Raw genomic sequence first — 21,622 nt, 5'->3', positions numbered from 1 at the left:
CTTTATTTTCCTGGGCTCCAAAATCACTGCAGATGGTGATTGCAGCCATGAAATTAAAAGACGCTTTCTCCGTGGAAGGAAAACTATGACCAACCTAGACAGTATATTAAAAAACAGAGATGTCACTTTTCGAACAAAGGTCCTTATAGTCAAAGCTGTGGTTTTTCCAGTAGTAATGTATGGATGTGAGGGTTGTAGCATAAAGAATATTGAGCATGGAAAAATTGATGCTTTCAAAATGTGATGCTGCAGAAGACTCCTGGGAGTCCCTTGGGCTGCAAGGAGATCAACCCTGAATATTCATTGGAAGGACTGATGCTGAAGTTCTGAAGTTGGAGCTTCAGTACTTTGGTCACCTGAGCAAAGAGTTGACTCATTGGAAAAGGCTCTGATGCTGGGGAGAATTGATAGCAGGAGGAGAAGGGGACGACAGATGATGAGATGGTTGGATGGCATCATTGACTCAGTGGACATTAGTTTGAGAAAACTCAGGGAGATAGTGAAGGACAGGGAAGCCTGGCCTGCTACAGTCCCTGGGGTTGCAAAAAGTCAGACAGGACTTAGTGTCTGAACCAACAGTATCTACCTAAATTTGTTTTAAAATTACATGAGATTCAATGCATAATGATGATGCTCTCGTCATAATCAAAATCAGAACCACTTTAACCTGATTACTTCTCAGTACCACTCTCTGATGAGGTTAGAGGGAGATGATTAAGTTCTGTCTTGGCCCTTCCAGTGTTTTTTCTTGGTTGTAAGTCTACACTGAGCTTTAACTCCATAGATGGCCATAGAAGCCTGCTGAAAACTTGACATAGATTTCACAAAACACCGTCCAGAATGTTGAGTCCTATAATCTGTTGGTTTTGCCTCTGGCCATAGTAAGAGGAAGTCAGACATGCAGTTGTGAAGAATGTCCTTCAATACCCTTTTCCTCCCATTTTGGACGTAGTACTATGTTTACAAGATGAAAAATTTAAAAACAAGATAAACATAAAATATTAAAATAATTACAGTTAAATGATAAACAGAGATACATTTAGAATTATGAAGAGTTTGAGCAAAAGTTTATGCAAATAGGGCAGCACTAAACCTAGAGTGGTTAGGAACACTCAGCAGGCAGCAGCTGGGGAGAGACATACAAAAAAAAAAAGAGTGGAAGCTAAAAGTAAACAAATTATTGATGGGCTGTGGCTTAAAGCCTTGATGGCTGTGTGTGATTGGTTTTCCTTAGTATTTTGATTTCATAACCTTAAAGTACATAGTTTAGTCACTCAGTCATGTCCGACTCTTTGTGACCCCATGGACTGTAGACTACCAGGCTCCTCTGTCCATGGGATTTTCCAGGCAAGAGTACTGGAGTGGGTTGCGATTTCCTTCTCCAGAGGATCTTCCCGACCCAGGGATCGAACCTGGGTCTCCCACATTGTAAGCAAACGCTTTACCGTCTGAGTTACCAGGGAAATCCTTAGAGGTTTAGATTTTGGTTTACTTATGTAGACTGCCATGGGTTTAGAGCCGCTCAATCTAATTTCCTCCTTGTTTAATTAATTATCTATCTTCACATCCGAGAAATAAGTGCTGGTAGCATTGATGTATAACATTCTAGGTTTTTATATTGATTTGTGTATCTATATCCATATGTCTATATACATATCTGCAGTGTGTGTATATAAATTTACATATTTTAATAATTTGTTTTGTTTGTGCATAGTCGTTCAGTCATGTCCAACTCCTTGCAGCCCCATGGACTGTAGCCCACCATGCTCCTCTGTCCATGGGCATTCTCCAGACTATAATACTGGAATGGGTTGCCATGCCCTCTTCCAGGGGATCTTCCCAATGTAGGGATTAGCCCAGGTCTCCCACATTACAGGCGGATTTTTTTTACCATCTGAGCCACCAGGGAAGTCCAAGAATTTTAATAATGGTACTGTTTTATAGTTCTTTTTTTAAACTTAGTAAAAGTGGACATCTTTATGTCAGTAGATATAGAACACTTCAATAGTAAGTAATCATCTATTATATATTAAAATTATTACCTATTTTTTTCATTGTTGCAAAGAACTATATAATGACTGCCCTATACATTTGTCTAGTAGACAAACATGTTTTTCACTTTCCAGGCATTTAAGCAAAGTTTAGTGCCTGATGGTGTCTCTAACGTCTAACCCTAGGAGATGATGAATCAGTGACTAGCTCTGTTTAAAGAAGGTGCACAGTAAGATGAATGGAAGTCAATTGAGGAAGGCAAAGTGATCCTAAACTAAGCTTCCAGATCATGAAATTCAGTACCTTTGATAAGGTCACTTTACTCCAGAACCAGATTCTTAGTTTTATAAACTTCTGATTGTTGACTTATTTCCAGGGACCTCACCTTCATTAGTTGTGTGATTTTAACACCCATGTCATCAAGCTGTGATGACTGGATGCCACCGTCCTTCTGAGAGGACCAGAAAGTCATGGTTGCCATCCTCTCTGATCCTCCATTTTCTATGCATCTGTAACTTAATTTATCTACCCCTGACTTAAATTTAAGTATGTTAATGCAGATTTTAAAACATATGTTAATATATATTCTAATACTTTAAAACATGTAATATTTGAAGACGTGATGGTGGAATTGAGTGATAGTCAAGCAATAGAGTAAACATGTTTATAGAGCATAAAAAAAGAAAGTATAGCTAATTATACCTGTTTTCATAATAGTTTAAAAATATATGTTAGACACAAAAAATTAAATATTTGTATGGAGCGATCAGTGTATAAAGTCAGTTCCTTAACTTCATTCTTTTCCTTCACAATTGAACACACATCCCACCAGCTTATATACCATCAGGCTTCTCCCTTCTGCCAGACTGCCCCAGAAGGAAAAGTATGTATGTGTGTGTGTGTGTGTGTATAAATATAAATCTGAATAGGCTAAATTGCTGGACTAGTAGAGAGCAAGGTAAATATATATTAAGAATGAAATTCTGGTTCCTTTTTTTTTTTCCTGTCTTCTGTACAGTTTCATAGGAATCACTGGGTCAGTCCAGCCACTTTCTATCATTCTGGTTTTCACATCCCACTCCTGTGTAAACAGAGTAAATAAGTAGAGTAGCTCTTATTCTGCAGAAATTGCTGTGTTTACTTTTCCCACGGGATGATTTGTATGTGAACTTAGTAAGCAGAACTTGCCATCTGTCTATCGTCTCTCTTTCTCTCTTTCCATATATACGTACTCCCCTGGCTATGATGGTTATAACGCTGTATCATGAAATCACCAAGATCCCAAGATGTAGATGTGGTTGTAGGTGTGGATATGAAGAACATGAAGCCTGCTCTAACCTTATAATTTATTCTTCAAAGTGAGAATGAACACAATAAGAGTGAAAGATGGTCCTATTGACAATTAAACTGAGATAGCTGGTATAAACTGGGATGATCAGATGCCCCTAACTGAAACACATGTTTGTACATAAGTCAGTGGATAGAAACACTTATCATTTCTTTTAGAGATAATTTTGCACCAAGTGTCTTAAACATTTTATTTCACTTACTACTTTTGCATCTAAACAGATGTGTCAACATTTACAAAGAGTGATGAGGAATAAATGCATTCATCTTGTTAATTCAGTACCAAAATCCAGTGCTCTTTTATTCATGGAAAAGAAATGCCACTGTGAATTACTCAGCTACATGCTGTGCATCGATTGCATTTAGTAATTTTGTTTGTTACCTATAGACAATTCTCTCTATAAACATTGTAATTACTTTCTACCAATTCAATCAACTTTATCTCTTTAATCAGAGCAGTTAATACATTTCTAATAACATTTTCTTGCCCCAAATAGTCTGGAAAATTCTTAATTCCTTTTGGTTTTCCAAATAACATCAGAAATCCTAGTCTGTGAATCATAAAATGATTCTCCATGAAGCTCTAGTCTGTAAGATCCACTATAATTGTCCATCCCCACTTTTTATTATTATTATTCAGTTTAATTTGAAGCAAGCAATAAACAGCTGAAACCTAAAACATTTGGTTTAAAAGGTATCATATTTTTTTTTAATTTGGGCTTCTAATATCATTTAGATATTAACACTGTATCTCTTTTTTGAACTCTTATTTGAGTCACTCAAAAAAAATCTTCCAGAGTCACATATATCAAGAGGAAAAAACGCATCTGCATACTTGAGATCACAAAGCTTTGTCCTACTGAGTGAAAAGAATCCAGTATCGTTGTTACTATTGTTTTGTAAATTTGAAGCCACAGTAAATTAGGGTAAGTTACATGTAAATGTAGAAGTAAATGCTATCCTCAGGATAAAAAAACTAATTCAACCTCAAATATTTACTCACCTAATATTGCTGAATGTTTACTCTAAGTATATGCTTGTATTTAGTCACTCAGCCATGTCTGACTCTACATGACCCCGTGGACTGTAGCCTGCCAGGCTCCTATGTTCATGGGGAGTCTCCAGGCAAGCATACTAGAGGGGGTTGCATGCCCTCCTCCAGGGGATCTTCCCTATGCAGGGATCAAACCCAGGTCTCCTGCATTGCAGGCAGATTCTTTACCATCTGAACCACCAGGGAAGCCCTACTATAAGTATAATTTATCCTTTATGCTTCTCTACATATCAACTGCAATAATGTAAATAAAGACATTATTAGTTGAAGTAATTTTCTATAACTATTTGATACGTAATAAGTTATAGTCAATTTTGTTTCAAATCTTTAGGCGACATTTAAAGCTGTACAGTATTATCACTTATTTAAAGAAAAAAATTAACTATATACAAAAAACACTTGACTGAAACACTTTTTGATGCCTCCAATGAGTGTGGTATGTTATTAAATTATACATACTTCTACTCTTAAAGGGAAATGCCCACATCCATTCATTAGTTAATAATGAAAACCTTGAAAAGTTCCTATTTCAGTCCTTCAGCCTCTGAACAGTGGCCTAAATGAGATGTACATTTATAGGAAAAGACTTAGGAAGTTCTGTTAAGTAATTAGGTACAGAGAGAAAATGAAGGCACAAACATGATACTTGGCTGACAACAATTGAGAAAAGGAACATAAACCAAACAGGCCCAAGTACATGACGTGCCAAAGCTAACTAGGGTGAAAGGGAAAGCAAGCACCCTAGATTCTGAATCCTAGACTCTGCTCATTACCATACTTTCCACCCCTTCCTCACATTTCAGTTTATAAAGTATCATTAGATTCAACAGAACTCACACTGTTTTCTTTGAAGCAAATACTCATTATGTCAATTGCAGCCCTCTGCTAATTGTGCAGTGTTCACAACTATGCAACATGGGTCTTTTTCAAATTGATACATATTAATTTACTGTTCTCAAAATGGAGAGAAAGAATATAAATGCATGAGAATTTTTAAAAACAAGGTTTCATAAATGGCACAAATGTATTTAAAGTGATGAAAGGTAAAAACGTACAATAGAAAATAACTGTACCTAGCAAGGCTCTCATTAAGATTTAATGGAGAAATCAAAAGCTTTGCAGACAAGCAAAAGCCAAAATAATTCAGTACCGTTAAACCAGCTTTAAAACAAATGTTAAAGGAACTTCTCTAGGCAAAACAGAAAAGGCTACAACTAGGACGAGAAAATTACAGAAGGAAAAAGCTCACTAATAAAGGCATACATACAGTAAAAGTAAGAAATATCCACACACAGAATAACTAGATGTGAAATATGATATCAAAAGCAGTAATCATGAGCAGAAGAGAGTAGAAATGCAAAGTGTTAGAAAGTACACTTGAAATTAAGAAATTAGCAAAATAATTTTATACACACACACAGACATATACACAGGACTGTACAAAAACCTCATGGTAACCACAATCAATGTCTGTAATAGATACACACACACACAAATGCAAAAGGAATCCAAACATAACACTAAAGATAGTCATCAAAGCACAAAAGAACAAAAATCCAACACAAGTAACAAAATGACAGTAAGAATGTACATATCAAATAATTACCTTAAAGGTACTTTAAATACAGACTTACACCATGATATATTAAAAGTTAAAGATACAGAAAGGATTTTAAAGGCAACAAGAGAAAAACAGAATTAATAACAAGGGAACTGCCATAAAGCTATTGCCTGATTTCTCTAGAGAAACATTGCAGTCTAGAAGGGAACAGCAAGGTATATTCAAATCTCTGAAAAAGAAAATCCTGCAACCTAGGATACTCAGCAGAGATTATTACTTAGGAGAGAGAAAGAAATTCTCAATCAAAAACTAAAAGAATACAGCAGTACTAAATGTACCCAAAAAGAAATATTGAAAGGTAGTCTCTAAATAAAAAAGCAGCAAGAATCTATAGGAAAGAGAAAAATCACAACTGGAAAGTAAATCATTTCAATAAGGCAGTACACAGAATTAAATATATATATATATATATATATATATATATATATACACACACAGACACACACACACACGCACATATATATATAGTAAAAGTGATGATAACTGTAATAAATAGCAAAAAGATATAAAAGAGGACAGTAAAAAAATCATAAAATGTAGGGGAATGGAGTGAGAAAATGTATATTTTCTTTCTTTTTTTTTTTAAAGAATGTGTTTGAGCTCATATGCCTACCACTCTAAAGCAAATACATGTAATAATGGGTTAACATACTTGAAAAACCACAGTAACCACAAATTATAAACAGACAATATATTCACAAAAACCAAAGAGAAGAGAACACCAGTATAACAAAAAAGAAAATCACCTAATCACAAAAGGAAAGAAAAAAGAACACAGAAGAAATATAAATTAACTGGAAAACCTGTTAAAGCAAATAGAGCATTCAGCAGGGGTCCCCTCTAGCCACAAGAAGTAGAATATTGGAACCTCATTGGAAAATCAAGTAGAAAACATCCTGGTATTCACTGTAGGAAAAAAAAAAAAAAAGGCAGATACTGTTACTGATCGAAACACTTAAAATCCAGAATATATAGATATCCTGCCCTTTAAGAGAGAGGGCTACATAGAATACCCATGGAATTCTCCAGGCAAGAATAGTGGAGTGAGTAGCCTTTCCCTTCTTCAGGGGATCTTCCCAATCTAGCTCTTCCACATTGCAGGTGAGTTCTTTACCAGCTGAGCCACAAGGGAAGCCCAAGAATACTGGGGTGGGTAGCCTATCCCTTCTCCAGCAGATCTTCCCAACCCAGGAATTGAATGGGGGTCTTCTGCATTGCAGGAGGATTGTTTACCAGCTGAGCTATCAGGGAAGACCCATAGAGAGGGGCTACAGTATGGAAAAACTAAGAAGGTTTGGGAAATTTGCATTGCATCATTGCATTCCAGAGACTTAGCTGGCAAAGATTTGGCCTTTGGGACTTTCCACTTGAAACCATTAGACAAGAATCACAGTCTTCAACACATGCCCAGGGAATTGTGAAATCTGAGACTGGGAACAGTATCTCCAAGAAGCAGCGCAGGTGTTGCTTTCCATTAGGACTCAATGTGGAGAAAGATGTCCAGTATCCACGAGAGAAGGAACAGAGGCTGCCATGGTTAGAGTGATTACAATAGGAATGAATGACCGTTCTGGATACACACAGTGGGTGTGTACACACACAGCCTGGTCTATGCAGGACTGTGTTATGGCAGTAAGAGATTTTCAGTCTACATTAAATAGGAACAGATCTTGTGGGACAAAACATAACCTTGTAGTTCCTCAGTAAATAAGCTTGTATATGATTAGGATGGGTGATTTCAGACATATAAACAGTGAAGCACAATTTTTTTGTCCTTTTAAAGTTAAGAGTATATAAACATTCTGGAAAATTTCACAAAGTCCAGTAAAATTACCTACAAACAAATCAGACACAGTTTCACTCAATGGCATCATGATTTGAAATACTTAAGCATAAAGTGACTTCTTAGGACTTGACCCCCAGATATTTGTAGCCATTTTATTCCTAAGCTCAAAATGTAAGGTACTAACTATCTGCCCTTTAAAAAGCTTGGGGATGTTGACTTCTAGTTTTTCTCTCATGGTTAAATCTCATTTAAAATGACTTAGTGAATCTCGAAATTCTTTTACTTGTAGTGATTCGTTTTGGTTTTTGTTTTTTCCTGATCGACTTTCTCAGGATTCTTAAGAGGCAATCGAGAAAAAATTCCAGTCACTGATCTTTCCTAGTGGTGTAAATGGGTGACTTAGTGTATCAATTCAAGTGTTCTGGACTTTCCTGGTATGTTATTATTAAATATTGACAAGAACTTTAGGTCTTGAAAGATTTCTGTAAGTCTACAGTAATAAACCTTGTTTTAGAAATAATGGAGTAAGTGGGCTTCCCTGCTGGCTCAGCACTAAAGAACCACCTGCAACGTAAGAGACACAGGTTAGATCCCTGTGTTGGGAAGATCTCCTGGAAAAAGAAATAACAACCCACTCTGGTATTCTTCCCTCGGAGATCCCATGGACAGAAGAGCCTGGCTGGCTACAGTTCTTGGGGTCCTTAAATGTCAATGGGCTAAATGCTCCAATCAAAAGAGTGGCAGTTTGAATAATAAAACAAGAGCCTACACTATACTATTTACAAGACCACTTTAGGGCAAAGGACACACACGGATTGAAAGTGAGGGGATAGAAAGAAAAAGGCATTTTATGCAAATGGAAATGACAAAAAAGCAAGGGTGGCAATATTTCTATCAGACAAAATAGACTTTAAAACAAAGGCCATAAAGAAAGATAAAGAAGAACACTGTATATTGATAACAGGATCAATACAAGAAGAGGATATTACATTCATTAACATATAAGCACCCAATACAGGAGCACCTAAGTAAATATGAAGAAATTGGCAGGAATACAGTTATACCCGCAGACGTTAATACTCCATTACATCAATGGACATATCATCCAGATAGAAAATCGGTCTGTCATTTATCTCAAGACATTTTTAAATTTCCTCTTTTTCATCATTGATGCCAGGAGAAATGTCAATAGCCTCAAATAGTCATATGACACCACCCTAATGGCAGAAAGCAAACAGGAACTAAAGTGTCTCTTGATGAAAGAGAAGAGTGACAAAGTGGGCTAAAAACTCAACATTCAAAAAATGAAGATCATGGCATCTGGTCCCATCACTCCATGCCAAATAGAGGGGGAAACAATGGAAACTGTGACAGACTTTCTTTTTTTGGTTTCCAAAATCACTGTAGATGGTGACTGCAGCCATGAAATTAGTAGACACTTGCTCTTGTGAAGAGAAGCTATGACAAACCTAGACAGCATATTAAAAAGCAGAGACATTACTTTGCCAACAAGTTCCATGCAGTCAAAGCTATGGTTTTTGCCATAGTCATGTATTGATGTGAGAGTTGGACCACAAAGAAAGCTGAGCACTGAAGAGTTGATGTTTTTGAACTGTGGTGTTGAAGAAGACTCTTGAGAGTCCGTTGGAGTGCAAGAGATCAAACCAGTCCATCCTAAAGGAATCAGTCCTGAATTAATTGAAACAACTGAAGCTGAAGCTGAAGCTCTAATACTTTTGTCACCTCATGCAAAGAACCAACTCATGGGAAAAGACCCTGATGCTGGGAAAGATTGAAGGCAGGAGGAGAAGGGGACAACAGAGGATGAGATAGTTACATTTCTTTACATTAACAATGAAATATCAGAAAGGGAAAGTTAAAAAATGATCCCTTTTAAAAAACAAAATAAAATACTTAGGAATAATCCTGATCAAAGAGATAAAAGGCTTATATACTGAGAACTATGAACACTGATAAAGGAAATTAACAGTGATTCAAAGAAATGGAAAAATATACCATGCTGTTGGATTGGAAGAATCAATATTGTTATAATGGTAATACTACCCAAAGCAATCTACAGATTTAGTATGATCCCTACCAAATTACCCATGACATTTTTCACAGAGCTAGAATAAATAATTCTAAAATTTATATGGAACCATAAAACACCCAGAATTACCAAAACAGTCCTGAGGGAAAAGAACAAAGTTGAGGGCATAATCCTGCCAGACTTAAAAGAGTACTACAAAGCTACAGTAACCAAAATGGTGGTATTGGCTCACAAATGACAAGTGGATCAATGAAGCAGAATAGAGAAATCAAAAATAAACTCACGCACCTGTAGTCAATTAAATTTCAGCAAAGAAGGAAAGAATAATCAATGGGAAAAAGAGTCTCTTCAGCAAGTGGTATTGGGAAAGCTGGACAGCTGCACATATATCAGTGAAGTTAGAACATACTCTGACATCATACACAAAAGACATGACATGATAAAACTCCTAGAAGAGAACATAATCAAACATTCTAAGATAAATCTTAGCAATATTTTCTTTGTTCAGTCTCCCAAAGCAATAGAAATAAAAATAAAATGGGACCTAATCAAACTTGTAATCTTTGGCCCAACAAAGGAAACCATAAACAAAATGGAAAGACAGCCTATGGACTAGGAGATGAAATTCGTAAGTCATGCAAGCAATAAGGACTTAATTTCCAAAATACACACACAACAGTTCATACAACTCCATAGAAACAATAATCAACCCAATAGAAAAATGAGGAGAAAACCAATCATACATTTCTCCAAAGAAGACACACATATGGCCAAGGTGAAAAGATGCCCGGCATTGTTAATTATTAGACAAATACAAATCTAAAGTAAAATCCAGTATCACCTCACACTGGTCAGAATGGCCATATCATTAAAAAGCCTACAAATAATACATGCTGGATAGGGTGTGGAGAAAACGGAACTCCCCTACACTGTTGATAGGAATGTAAATTGGTATATAGTAGTATAGAAATTTAAAAACTATAAAAAAAAAAGAGCTGCTATATGATCCAGCAATCCCACTCCTGGGCATATATCTGGGGAAAAAAAACTACTTTGAAAAGATACCTGCACCCCAGTGTTCATAATGGCACTATTCACAATAGGCAAGACATGGATGTAACCTACATGTTCATCAACAGATAAATGGATAATGAAGATGTAGTATATATATACACAATGGAATATTACTCAGCCATAAAAATGAGAATGTAATAATGCCATTTGCAGCATCACTTGTAGACCTAGAGGTTATCATACTAAATTAAGTTAGACAAAAACAAATATGACATCATTTATATATGGAATCTAGAACATGATACAAATGAACTTCTTTACAAAACAGAAATTGAATAGAAAACAGAATCTGGAAAAAGAATATACCTATGTATAACTGAATCACTTTGATATATATCTGACACATTTTAAATCAACTATATTTCAAGTTTAAAAAGGAAAAACATGCCCAAAAGAGAATATTAAAAAAATAAAAAGGATTCATTGCAAAAAATATGTAGTCAATGGCAGACTCTTCTTCTAAACCTCAATAAATAAATAAATAAAAACTTGAGAATATCTGGGGGCAAACCACAGTGAAGACCAAATGAACCTATTGATGGGGAACTATGTGGAAAGATAGTATTTTTCTGAAGGTTAAGGTCAATGAAAGTTCATCTCCCTGTATAAAGGATACTTAGTCTGACCCATAGTTTGGCTAGTCAAGTCGCTTTTTTTTTTAGTTCCATATAATTAAATGTTGTAGTTTCAAAACATACAAAACCAGGATGTATCTTTTTTGTGGTTTCTCTTTTGAGTTTCTAAAGGGAATATTTTGAGGTTTTCTCTTGGTGGAATGAGAAATGGAACACAGAGCAACTTGTATGGTGTTCTGCACATGTGAATTATATTTTTCTTCTGGATAGAGAAGTTGAAATTTTAAACCATATTTAAGAGCTTTGCTGTAAAATGACTTCAGCTTTGTCATAAAAGGTCACTCTCATATCAAGATGTAATTTTACTCAATGACTGTAATCTGATTTGCAAATTTATGAGCACTTTCTTGTTTTGAGTTTAAAATTATAAATACAGATCAGAAGCACTACAGAAACTTTTGTTCCTAGATTTCCCATTGTGTTTTAGGAGAAAAATTGAAAGGCATGTGTGAAACAGTCCAGAAGCCTTTTCCAGCTTGGCCAGAGATGACACATATCATGGTGGCTAGTCACTCAAATGAGGGCAGGGGAAGGGTGTGGGGTGCAGAATATCTCTGCCCCAAATCTAATTTCTCTCCCTAGTAGCTGTCTGAAACTGAGAAAGTAATTTAACTCTACACCTCTACACCTTAGTTTTCTCATCAACAGAACTGTGATAATGATGGTAACTATTTCCAGAGTCTTTGTGAAGATAAAATGATGGGAGATAGGTAAAGCACAAAGAAATGTAAATGAAAACTAAATGCTCCATTCCATAAGTGTTAGTTACAGTATAAAATAATTATATTTTAATTCAAACTTTTCATCAAGAACACAGGGCAAAATGGTAAATCCATAAGTTAAAGGTAGCTTTTATCTCCACTTACATATATTTTTCTCTTACCTATTTTAAGGCAAAGTTACAGTTGATTAAAGAAAAAATTAGAACTCTCAGACCATCAAGTTAAAGACTGCATACATTCAAAGTATTTGATATTAGCAAGTGTTTAGTTGGGGCTTTCCCTTCTCTAAGTTACAAGGGGATTTTCCTTTTATTTTGTCACTTTTTCTCAGTATAGCTAAGCAGTTGAGTTGAAGATGGCTAGCCATCTTCTGTTAGCGTTAGAGTGAGTCAGTCAAAAACTATTGAGATTCTCAAAAACTGTTGAGCGTCCCGGTGCTCACAGGAATTTCCTAGGTCTCCTGATCGCTCTGCCAGTTGTTGGACTGCACCCGGCAGGCCCGCCAGACCTGTGCTTGCCCGGCCTCAAGAAAGAGTCCAGAGTCAGCGACAGAAACATCAGTGGTTTAACGGATGGAGGACTTACATGTCTGAAGGAGCCTGTGTAATGTACCAAGTGTGCAGATAGGGAGGCAGTGCAGAATGGTTTGGCATCTTGGTAAAAAAAAAAACAACCCACATAGGGTTCATCCAGCACACCTTGAAGGGCCATACTGATTGGAGAAACAAAAGTAAATATTATGAAATAGCATTGTTGTTTATAAATTCTGTGACAATGTAATGTCCACATTTTATGCAACTTATTTAAAAGTCCATCAGTCAACTTCGGGTTGAATATATCTACCTTTCTTCTTTTCCAACTCTCAAAATTCTTAGGGGAGGATGAAGATGACCTGGTCAAGATTTTGGTTCAAGAGGGTAGAATTTTGGACTGAGTACCAGGAAGGAGGTGGATCCCACTCAATGTCTGGATAAACAGACACAGAAGGATAAGTGGAAATACCTGAGAATCAAAACCAAGTACTTAGGAAATAAATCCAAATACTAACAGCAAGAAATGATTGGATCCATTAGGAACATTAGGAAAAAGGATGCTTATTTCAGATCGTTTTGAATAATATTAGGGAGACCTCAGCCTAATTTTATAGTAGGTAGGTATGTGGTCATGATGGATTGGCCAAAGATATAACTCCTGTATCACTGTTGCTCCTTGTCCACTTGGCCATTTCATTCTTCCTTGGTAAGATCTCAGTAAGAGAAGCCAGAAAACAAAGAAGCAAAACAATGGTGTCATCATTTAGCACTAAGGAGAGCCTGAAGATTGGGTTTTGAATACTAGAGTCCTATTCATTCATGATATATTGCTTCATTAACATGGATAATTGAAATTTGATTTTCCTCAATTTTTTTAGTATAAAATCTCTTCTTATACTTCATCTACTTTCAGGAGTTATTCTTTTTTACTGAGTTTACTGCTCTCAGCAGCCTGACAAGCTCCAAAATAATGACCTAGGCTGTGTATTGCTGAATGTTCAGTCAGACAGACAGATACAGATGGATGAGTGTGTGTTGCACAAAGACAAGTCAGCATTATTTAATCAATGTTTGTTTGATCCGTGTAAAATGAGTATAAATGTAAGCCACATCCCATCTGCTTTATCATCCATGTGAAGCCAACCTCATTTTTAAAACTTGATCTCTTATGTAATTGCCCCAGAATGACACTGTTGGGCTGCACCCTGCACCTGCCTCCAAGGCCTGTACTTGCCCCACTTCAACACCAAAGAGAAAGCCCAGAGTCAACAACAGAGATATCAGGGAATTTATATACACACTTAATTTCTCTTAATCAAGTTAAACAGCTCATCCACAAACTAATCCTGACCATGCCCTTTAGAGGCAGCAGACCCATTTCTAAGGTACACACAGATATATATCTATACAGAAACAGATTTCACAGGTTTCCAGCCAGAGTTTAAAAAGGCCTCTTTATTTTTATTTTTTCTTCACTCTCAGGGATCAGATGATTAAAGTTCCTGTGAACCCAGGTCCATTACTTAATACCAAAGGAACAAGAAGAGAAATATCAATTCCTTCTAGAAAGCTAACTTCCTCTTACTGCATACGCAAAAACCAGTTTATAATGTCAAAAGAATCCCACCTTGGACATTTTCAGGGATTTTTTTTTTCCCCAGTTTCTAAGTAACCAGTTCACTTTAAGTAAACAGCAGTAATAGACAATAATACGTAGCATTCACTCACAGTCACATGGCTCACTTTAATGAGAAGAACTCGAATCAACACTTAACCTTCAACGAGGCTGTTAGCTCAGCCTCCTCGACTTTCTGAACACAAAAAAACAACTCGCCACTTTTATCCCACTGTAATAGCAGCCAACATCTATCTCCCCAACAGCCTTGGGGTATCTGTCAGTTCTCTGTACTCTCTTGGTGACCCCCATTCGTCAACGACAGCCACCACAGGGCCCCGCAGACAGGTGGACGGCAACCCCAGAATCACCCCTGCAACTTTCAGGCTCCACATTAGTGGACAGCCACCCCGGCACCATATCTGCAACTTTCAGGCCCCACATATCCGAAGATGGGCCCACAGCTTCCCATTCCCAGGCCTGCCTTCCCAGCATCCTGGTACTCACAGGAGTTTCCTCAGTCTCCTGGTCACTCTACCAGTTGTTGGGCTTCACCCCACAGGGCCGCCAGACCTGTGCTTGCCCAGCCTCAAGACTGAAGAAAGAGTCTGGAGTTTACAACAGAGACATCAGTGGTTTAATGAATGGGGGGACTTACATGTCTGAAGCAGCGTCCTGGAGCAGCACCCCACTGGGTGCAGATGGCAGACAGTACTGGGCAGAACATGGCAGCAGCCTTCGCAATAGGGGAGGGGATGGTAACTGGTTACAGGTGAACTGACTTCAGGTTGCCGTGTAGGTTACGGGAAACTAGCAGAGGGGCCCACCCCTAACCTTCTCTCTGATAAGCCATCAGGTGGAGATGCTCTCATCTGAAGATTAGAACAATCCCTGGCTGCAGCCTGGGGCAAGCATGTAGGAAGGTCAGGCACTGAACAGGGGTAGATGAAGCAGTTATTGGTGGATCAGGGGATATACAGAGAGCAAGAGAACAGGCATCTTGAGTGGCCTGGTCATACACGCAGGATGATCACTTAGAAAGAAATATTTGGACTGATAAGATAAAGGATGGGCTTCTTTACTTTGCAGTGGCTTTCTGGATAGTGAAGTGGCGCCATGGATTAGGAATTACCAGCTGTTAATCATCAGTGAATTTTGAAATCACCCAAACCTGGGTTACAGGGATAATGTATGGAATTTCACCATGTGACCAAGTTAGTTAACAACCAAAACACCTGCCACAGAGTAGTCCCTCAGTAAAATTGGTTGAATTAGTCTTTCTTTACTTCCATTTCCTTATCTTCATAACGGAGGAAAAAACAGTACCTAACCCTTGTAAAACTTGTGAAATTTAAACAGGATACTGCATGGAAAAGCATAATCACCTGGCAGGTATTACTATCATTATCCTGTTGCCTACAAGTCTTCATCTCATGAGTCACACTTTAAGCCTAAATATATTAACATACATGATATACAACTTGTGTTTCCATTACCAAGTTTTAAACTTTCCAAAGCCTTTGACTGTGTGGATCACAACAAACTGGAAAATTCTTAAAGAGATGGGAATACCAGACCACCTGACCTGCCTCCTGAGAAATATGTATGCAGGTCAAGAAGCAACAGTTAGAACTGTACATGGAACAACAAACTGGTTCCAAATTGGGAAAGGAGTATGTCAAGGCTGTATATTGTCACCCTGCTTATTTAACTTCTATGCAGAGTACATCATGCAAAATGCTGGGCTGGAGGAAGCAAAAGCTGGAATCAAGATTTTCAGGAGAAATATCAATAACCTTAGATATGCAGATGATACCACCACTATGGCAGAAAGTGAAGAAGAACTAAAGAGCCTCTTGATGAAAATGAAAGAGGAGAGTGAAAAAGCTGGCTTAAAACTCAACATTTAGAAAACTAAGATCATGGCATCCGGTCCCATCACTTCATGGCAAATAGATGGGGAAACAATGGAAACAGTGACAGACTTTATTTTCTTAGGCTCCAAAATCACTGTAGATGGTGACTGCAGCCAGGAAATTAAAAGATGCTTGCTCCTTGGAAGAAAAGTCATGACCAACATAGACAGCATATTAAAAAGCAGAGACATCACTTCACCAACAAAGGTCCGTCTAGTCAAGGCTATGGTTTTTCCAGTAGTCATGTATGAATGTGAGAGTTGGACTATAAAGAAAGCTGAGCACCAAAGAATTGATGCTTTTGAACTGTGGTGTAGGAAAAAGCTCTTGAGAGTCTCTTGGACTGCAAAGAGATCCAGCCAGTCCATCCTAAAGGAAATCAGTCTTGAATATTCATTGGAAGGACTGATGTTGAAGCTGAAACTCCAATACTTTGGCCACCTGACTCGAAGAACTGACTCATTGGAAAAGACCCTGATGCTGGGAAAGATTGAAGGTGGGAGAAGAATGGGACAACAGAGGATGAGGTGGTTGGATGGCATCCCTGATTCAATGGACATGAGTTTGAGTAAGCTCCAGGATTTGGTGATGGACAGGGAAGCCTGGCATGCTGCAGTCCATGGGTGTGCTTAGAGTTGGACATGACTGAGCAACTGAATTGACTGAACTGACTATGTAGGTATCAAGTAAATCATGTTGAGGGCTGAAAATATGTGGCAAGAGTGGAAATGACCATGGATTCACGGTGTCTTTGAGTTGATAGATGCATTTTCACTGGTATAATTAAATGTATGTCATTTACACATATGAATGACCATAATCTGAGTAACAAGATCATCAGAGGGAGTAATGTCTTCCACCAAAGGAATGACTGTGTATCAGTGAGTTTAAGAACTTCGTGGAATATTTTGGAGAATACTGTGTAAAAAGCTAATGTACTCAGTAATGCTCATCAGTGTAAAGTGGAATATCAGTGGTAGTTGTACTTTCACAATCATATTCTTAATTACTAAGTCATGATAATGAATATTAAAGTATTAAGCTAATTAATACATTGCACATTGCAGTCTCTAAAGTCTGTTCTCTAACACCCATGCTATAAGAAAGAATTACTCCATGATTCCTCTTTATGAACTTTTCTCAGCAACATTTTTTTTTAAATTGTTGAACCATCTCTTGAGCCATCTTTGTAGATACAAAGATGACTAAACATGTTTAGGTAGGATGGTGGCTAAAGGACTTCAGAGTTTTAGCCAAAGGCCACCCAGAGTCTGTGGAGAGTTTTAAAGACAGTCCTAACCTATTCAGGGCTTTGGTTTAGAATGTCTACTTAAGTATGAAGAATGGATTAGAGTGAGGGTTTAGAGAAGACATCAGCTACTGAAGGACTGTGATTTAGGGAATGGTAGACTTGGGATGGAGTTGAGAAGTTTTTAAGACAGGGCTTGGTCACTAAATGGAGCTGCTTTGTGTGGAGAAGGCACAGGGTTGGGGCATCTGAATGCTTCAACTCCCCTTAGCTCACAGCATACTCTGAAAGGAGTACATTCTGCAGGGAAGATGATGAGGTTCTCTGGAAGAACAAACTAGAAGGACCCCCTAATCACTTTATTCTTTAGACTTTTAAGACATGGATAATTATTTTGCTGAATACTGTTCAGTGATTGACTAGTTTATATACAGATTAGCACAGGCTAAGAAAGGAAAAGGGGTTTTATAATCCCTAGTAAATTAGAGGTTGCAATCTATACTGCTGAGAATTTATGTTTAGAGGCTATTCATGACTGTTAATAGGCTTTACTCTTTACACTTGTGAGTTTATTATTGTGCTGACCTCTATCCATTAAAACACAAAATGTGTGCATCATTAATATTGTAACAGCTGTTGGATATATTTTACTTTCAAGTTGTACACATCAACATAAAAGCATGGAAAATATCCAGTACCAAAAATAACTGTTAAAAATTCTATGAATATAGCAGTGTTTTGCTTTTTAAAGAATTTCATCTTGGGTATATAAACCTAATATATCATTAGTTCTGAAAACTTGATTTTTGTCATTTAAAATCATGTTTCTATAATTACTAAACTCATGTTTCCATATACCATGAAATTATATCTTAAAAAAGTGTCAGTATGCTATGATGAAAGAAAAAATACTTTTCATTTCTATAACACTGCAGGACATTAAAAAGTTTCCCAGTGTTTTATAATCAAAGCCTGAATTCAGTCTCAAAGTAATGGTTCTGTATAAAAAGAAATTTATATATCATTTTATAGGCATATAAGATATATTTTATAGAACAACTTTGGTTGAACTAAGGCATCAGGAGAGGCATTAAAAATCAGAAAAAAATAAGTTTAAAATGAAGAATATAGAGCAAACTTTGTAAACATAATAACACATAATGATAAGTTAAAAAGTGATTAGATCCTATCTGTATTAGATTATAAATTAGTATTCTAAGATGATTATTAGATTTAACTTACTTTCCTTCTTACTGTTATTCTTGCCTGTTTTAATTGTACAAATTGCCTTGTGATGGTGGTCTAGTGTGTTACAGAGACGCAGACAAAATTCTAAGTTGCCATCATGATGTACCCCTGCAGGTGAAAGAAGAGCTTGTGCCCAGTGAGTCCAGTGAATGTTCTGTCACCTTAAAGAGTGAGGTTAGGTCCAGAGAGGAAAGAATAGGAAGAAGAATCAGGATAAAATAATGTTCACAGAACTGGAAGGAATATTGGACCAAGATAACTTGTAGACTACAGCAACAGAGAAGAAAATTGAAAAGTTAAAAAAAAAAAAAAAAACAACCTGCCTTTTCACTATTAACAGGACATCTGTATTGATTTTTTTCCCCCCATTTGAATCAATGTTGGTGACTATCACTGTTTTTTCCAGTGATTAATCACTTCATCTTATTCTGGTTGTATCAGTGTTCAGCTTCACAGCTAGGATCATCTTGATGAAGTGTAACTTCAAAATTTTCTTTTTAAATCATGTTTGTTACTTGTGATAAATGCCTATAATCTGACGTTATTCAGTATTGATTTTGTGTATGTATGCTGTTTTTTTTTTTAAAGTCGATTGACCCTGGCCAGCAGTTCACATGGGAACATTCAAACTTGGAAGTAAACAAACCAAAGAATAGATATGCAAATGTAATCGCTTATGATCATTCCCGAGTTCTCCTATCAGCAATAGAAGGTAAGGAAATGCAGATGATATTTATACCTTTATTTCCATGGGTTTAAATGTGCATGAAAATACAGTTTTACCTAGGGGTTCAGTCATCTATGTACGTAGTTACTTAAGATTTAGGCACTGCTTATTCTCACTTTTTTCATACAAATATACCAATATTGGGGCACACAGTGTTCTTGCCACAGGGCATCCCTCACACCTTCTTGCTTCTACTCTGGATGAAAGGTTGATCATTTAGTTCATGTTTATATAAGAGAAGCAAATTGAGGTTGCCCATTTTACTGATGCTTGCTGATGGTTATGAATAAACAGGTGATTATCAGAAGATGCCCGTAGACTATAACTTAAAAATTGTGAGGAGCTTATTTGCATATAAATCTGGATAATCACTAAGGACAATCCAAAGTTTAGGAATCGGTGATGGTGATGTGGTGATTAATAAAAACAAAGCACATTAGAAATGTCTGACGCATCTATTTGTGGACTGCTTGGTAATCAGTTGTACTAAGGATTTTATCCCAGAAGGAAGGATTGCTTCTAGAAGATGAGGATCATTCCTCAACTGTACCTAGCTTCTCTGAAGGATTCATGAGAGTATTATCCATTCATCTCTTTCCAATAATAAATCCTTCTCACATGGCATATTAAAAAATACCCAAGAGCTTGTGTTCAACAGTCAGCATTTTGTTAGTCTTTTTGGCTGAAGCACTGCATTGGATTGCTATTCTTAAAAAGTAGTTTACAATGTCACTTAAATCCTTTCCTCTGTCATAATAGCTACCCTGGACCACCAACTGCCACATACCATATTCATCCTCACTGGCATCCAAAAGAGCGTTGTGGCTTTTTCATACTTAAAAGTTCACTGCTTACCCTCTTCCAGATGTTTTATAAAGCATTAAATAATACCAGCTTCAGACCCAGTCCTTTTCTAGAACAGTACAACTGAAATATTTTCACATATAGTTATTCAAGTATCTTTCCCTGTTTTCTGCTTCCAAAATCTATGATGGCCACCACTTTATCTCATAACCCTGACCAAGTCCTACCTGCCTCCCTTGCACCCAAATTTAATCTGAAAATGAGTCTCTGCTTAAAAACTTTTCCCGTCGGCACCAAAGGCAACAGCACAGTAAGTTCGAGTTTTAGAACAAGAACTGTTATATCTTTCAGCATTTGAGCAAGTCCACACCTCAGTCCCCTTTTCTCAAAATAGTATTATGTGACATAGATATATTTTGTAAAATTCTCACAATTGATTTTACTTTTGATGTTGGAAAATGTTCTAACAAAACAAATAAATAAATAATAAATCTTTTTGTGGAAATTAAAGATACTAGTTGTTCAGGGGTTAACCTGTTTTCACACTGAAAAAAAAGAAAAAGATCACTTTTATCAAAGTTTCACCAATGCTAGTTCAAGCAGGATAGTGTCACATTGGTAGTTGCTTCTTTTGAGGTCCTGTTCAGAAACTGTGAATGGTATATGTGGATGATTACCATATAGGGCTCACACTTTGCTTCCCATTTTAAAAGGAAAAAACAACAGCAGCAATTTCTTGTCTCAAGTCTCTTAAATTATCTTCATGGTAAATAAAAACTAAACCAAGTCACACATAGAGGAAAGAAATCTTTTTTGTCATTAGTGAAGCAAGGTAAATGATAAAAATAAAATAAATGAATAGAAATGGAGAACCCATTTGGCATGATCTTGGCTGGAGAACTTCTCAAACTGCCTTTGTTTCCCTGTAGTATTGTTTCAAACCACTCAGAATTAGGTCACTCAATACTACCACTTCCCTATGCTTTTGCCTGCTATGTCATTATTCTCCTTAACCTGTTATTTTCCACCATCATAACAGTAAAGTATGTCAAAGGACAAAGAATATTCCTCCTTGTACCTTTATTATGATAGTTGGAAACTATGTACATTTCATTCCCATGCTATTTTTACAGAATAAGATCCAAAGCACTTGAATCAGACTAAAACGTGCCTTTTTATAGCTTTGTGTCCACAGATACACCCTAAATCTAGAGCTGACCTAGAAACCAAAAGTTTTTTCAATTTTAAG

The 21,622-nt window shown here is 36.8% G+C and overlaps 1 protein-coding gene and 1 long non-coding RNA gene across 14 annotated transcripts in view; one reads left to right on the top strand and one right to left on the bottom strand.

Annotated features, from left to right (window-relative positions):
• Window positions 1-21,622, bottom strand: part of LOC122453172 — a 175,273-nt gene that overhangs the window by 32,858 nt on the left and 120,793 nt on the right. The gene's annotated exons all lie outside the window — the stretch shown is intronic.
• The window catches only part of PTPRD (protein tyrosine phosphatase receptor type D), a 427,632-nt gene that overhangs the window by 326,714 nt on the left and 79,296 nt on the right, over window positions 1-21,622 (top strand). For all 13 annotated transcript variants that reach the window (XM_043487052.1, XM_043487049.1, XM_043487053.1 and 10 more), the window contains one exon: window positions 19,431-19,554. In XM_043487052.1, the coding sequence (XP_043342987.1) occupies window positions 19,431-19,554 (124 nt within the window). The remainder of the gene's footprint in view (window positions 1-19,430; window positions 19,555-21,622) is intronic.

Source organism: Cervus canadensis, chromosome 14, assembly GCF_019320065.1.
Source record: "Cervus canadensis isolate Bull #8, Minnesota chromosome 14, ASM1932006v1, whole genome shotgun sequence".
Lineage (NCBI taxonomy): Eukaryota > Metazoa > Chordata > Mammalia > Artiodactyla > Cervidae > Cervus > Cervus canadensis.
Note: the sequence above shows the minus strand (reverse complement) of the source record. Positions and strands in the feature narration are given on the sequence as shown.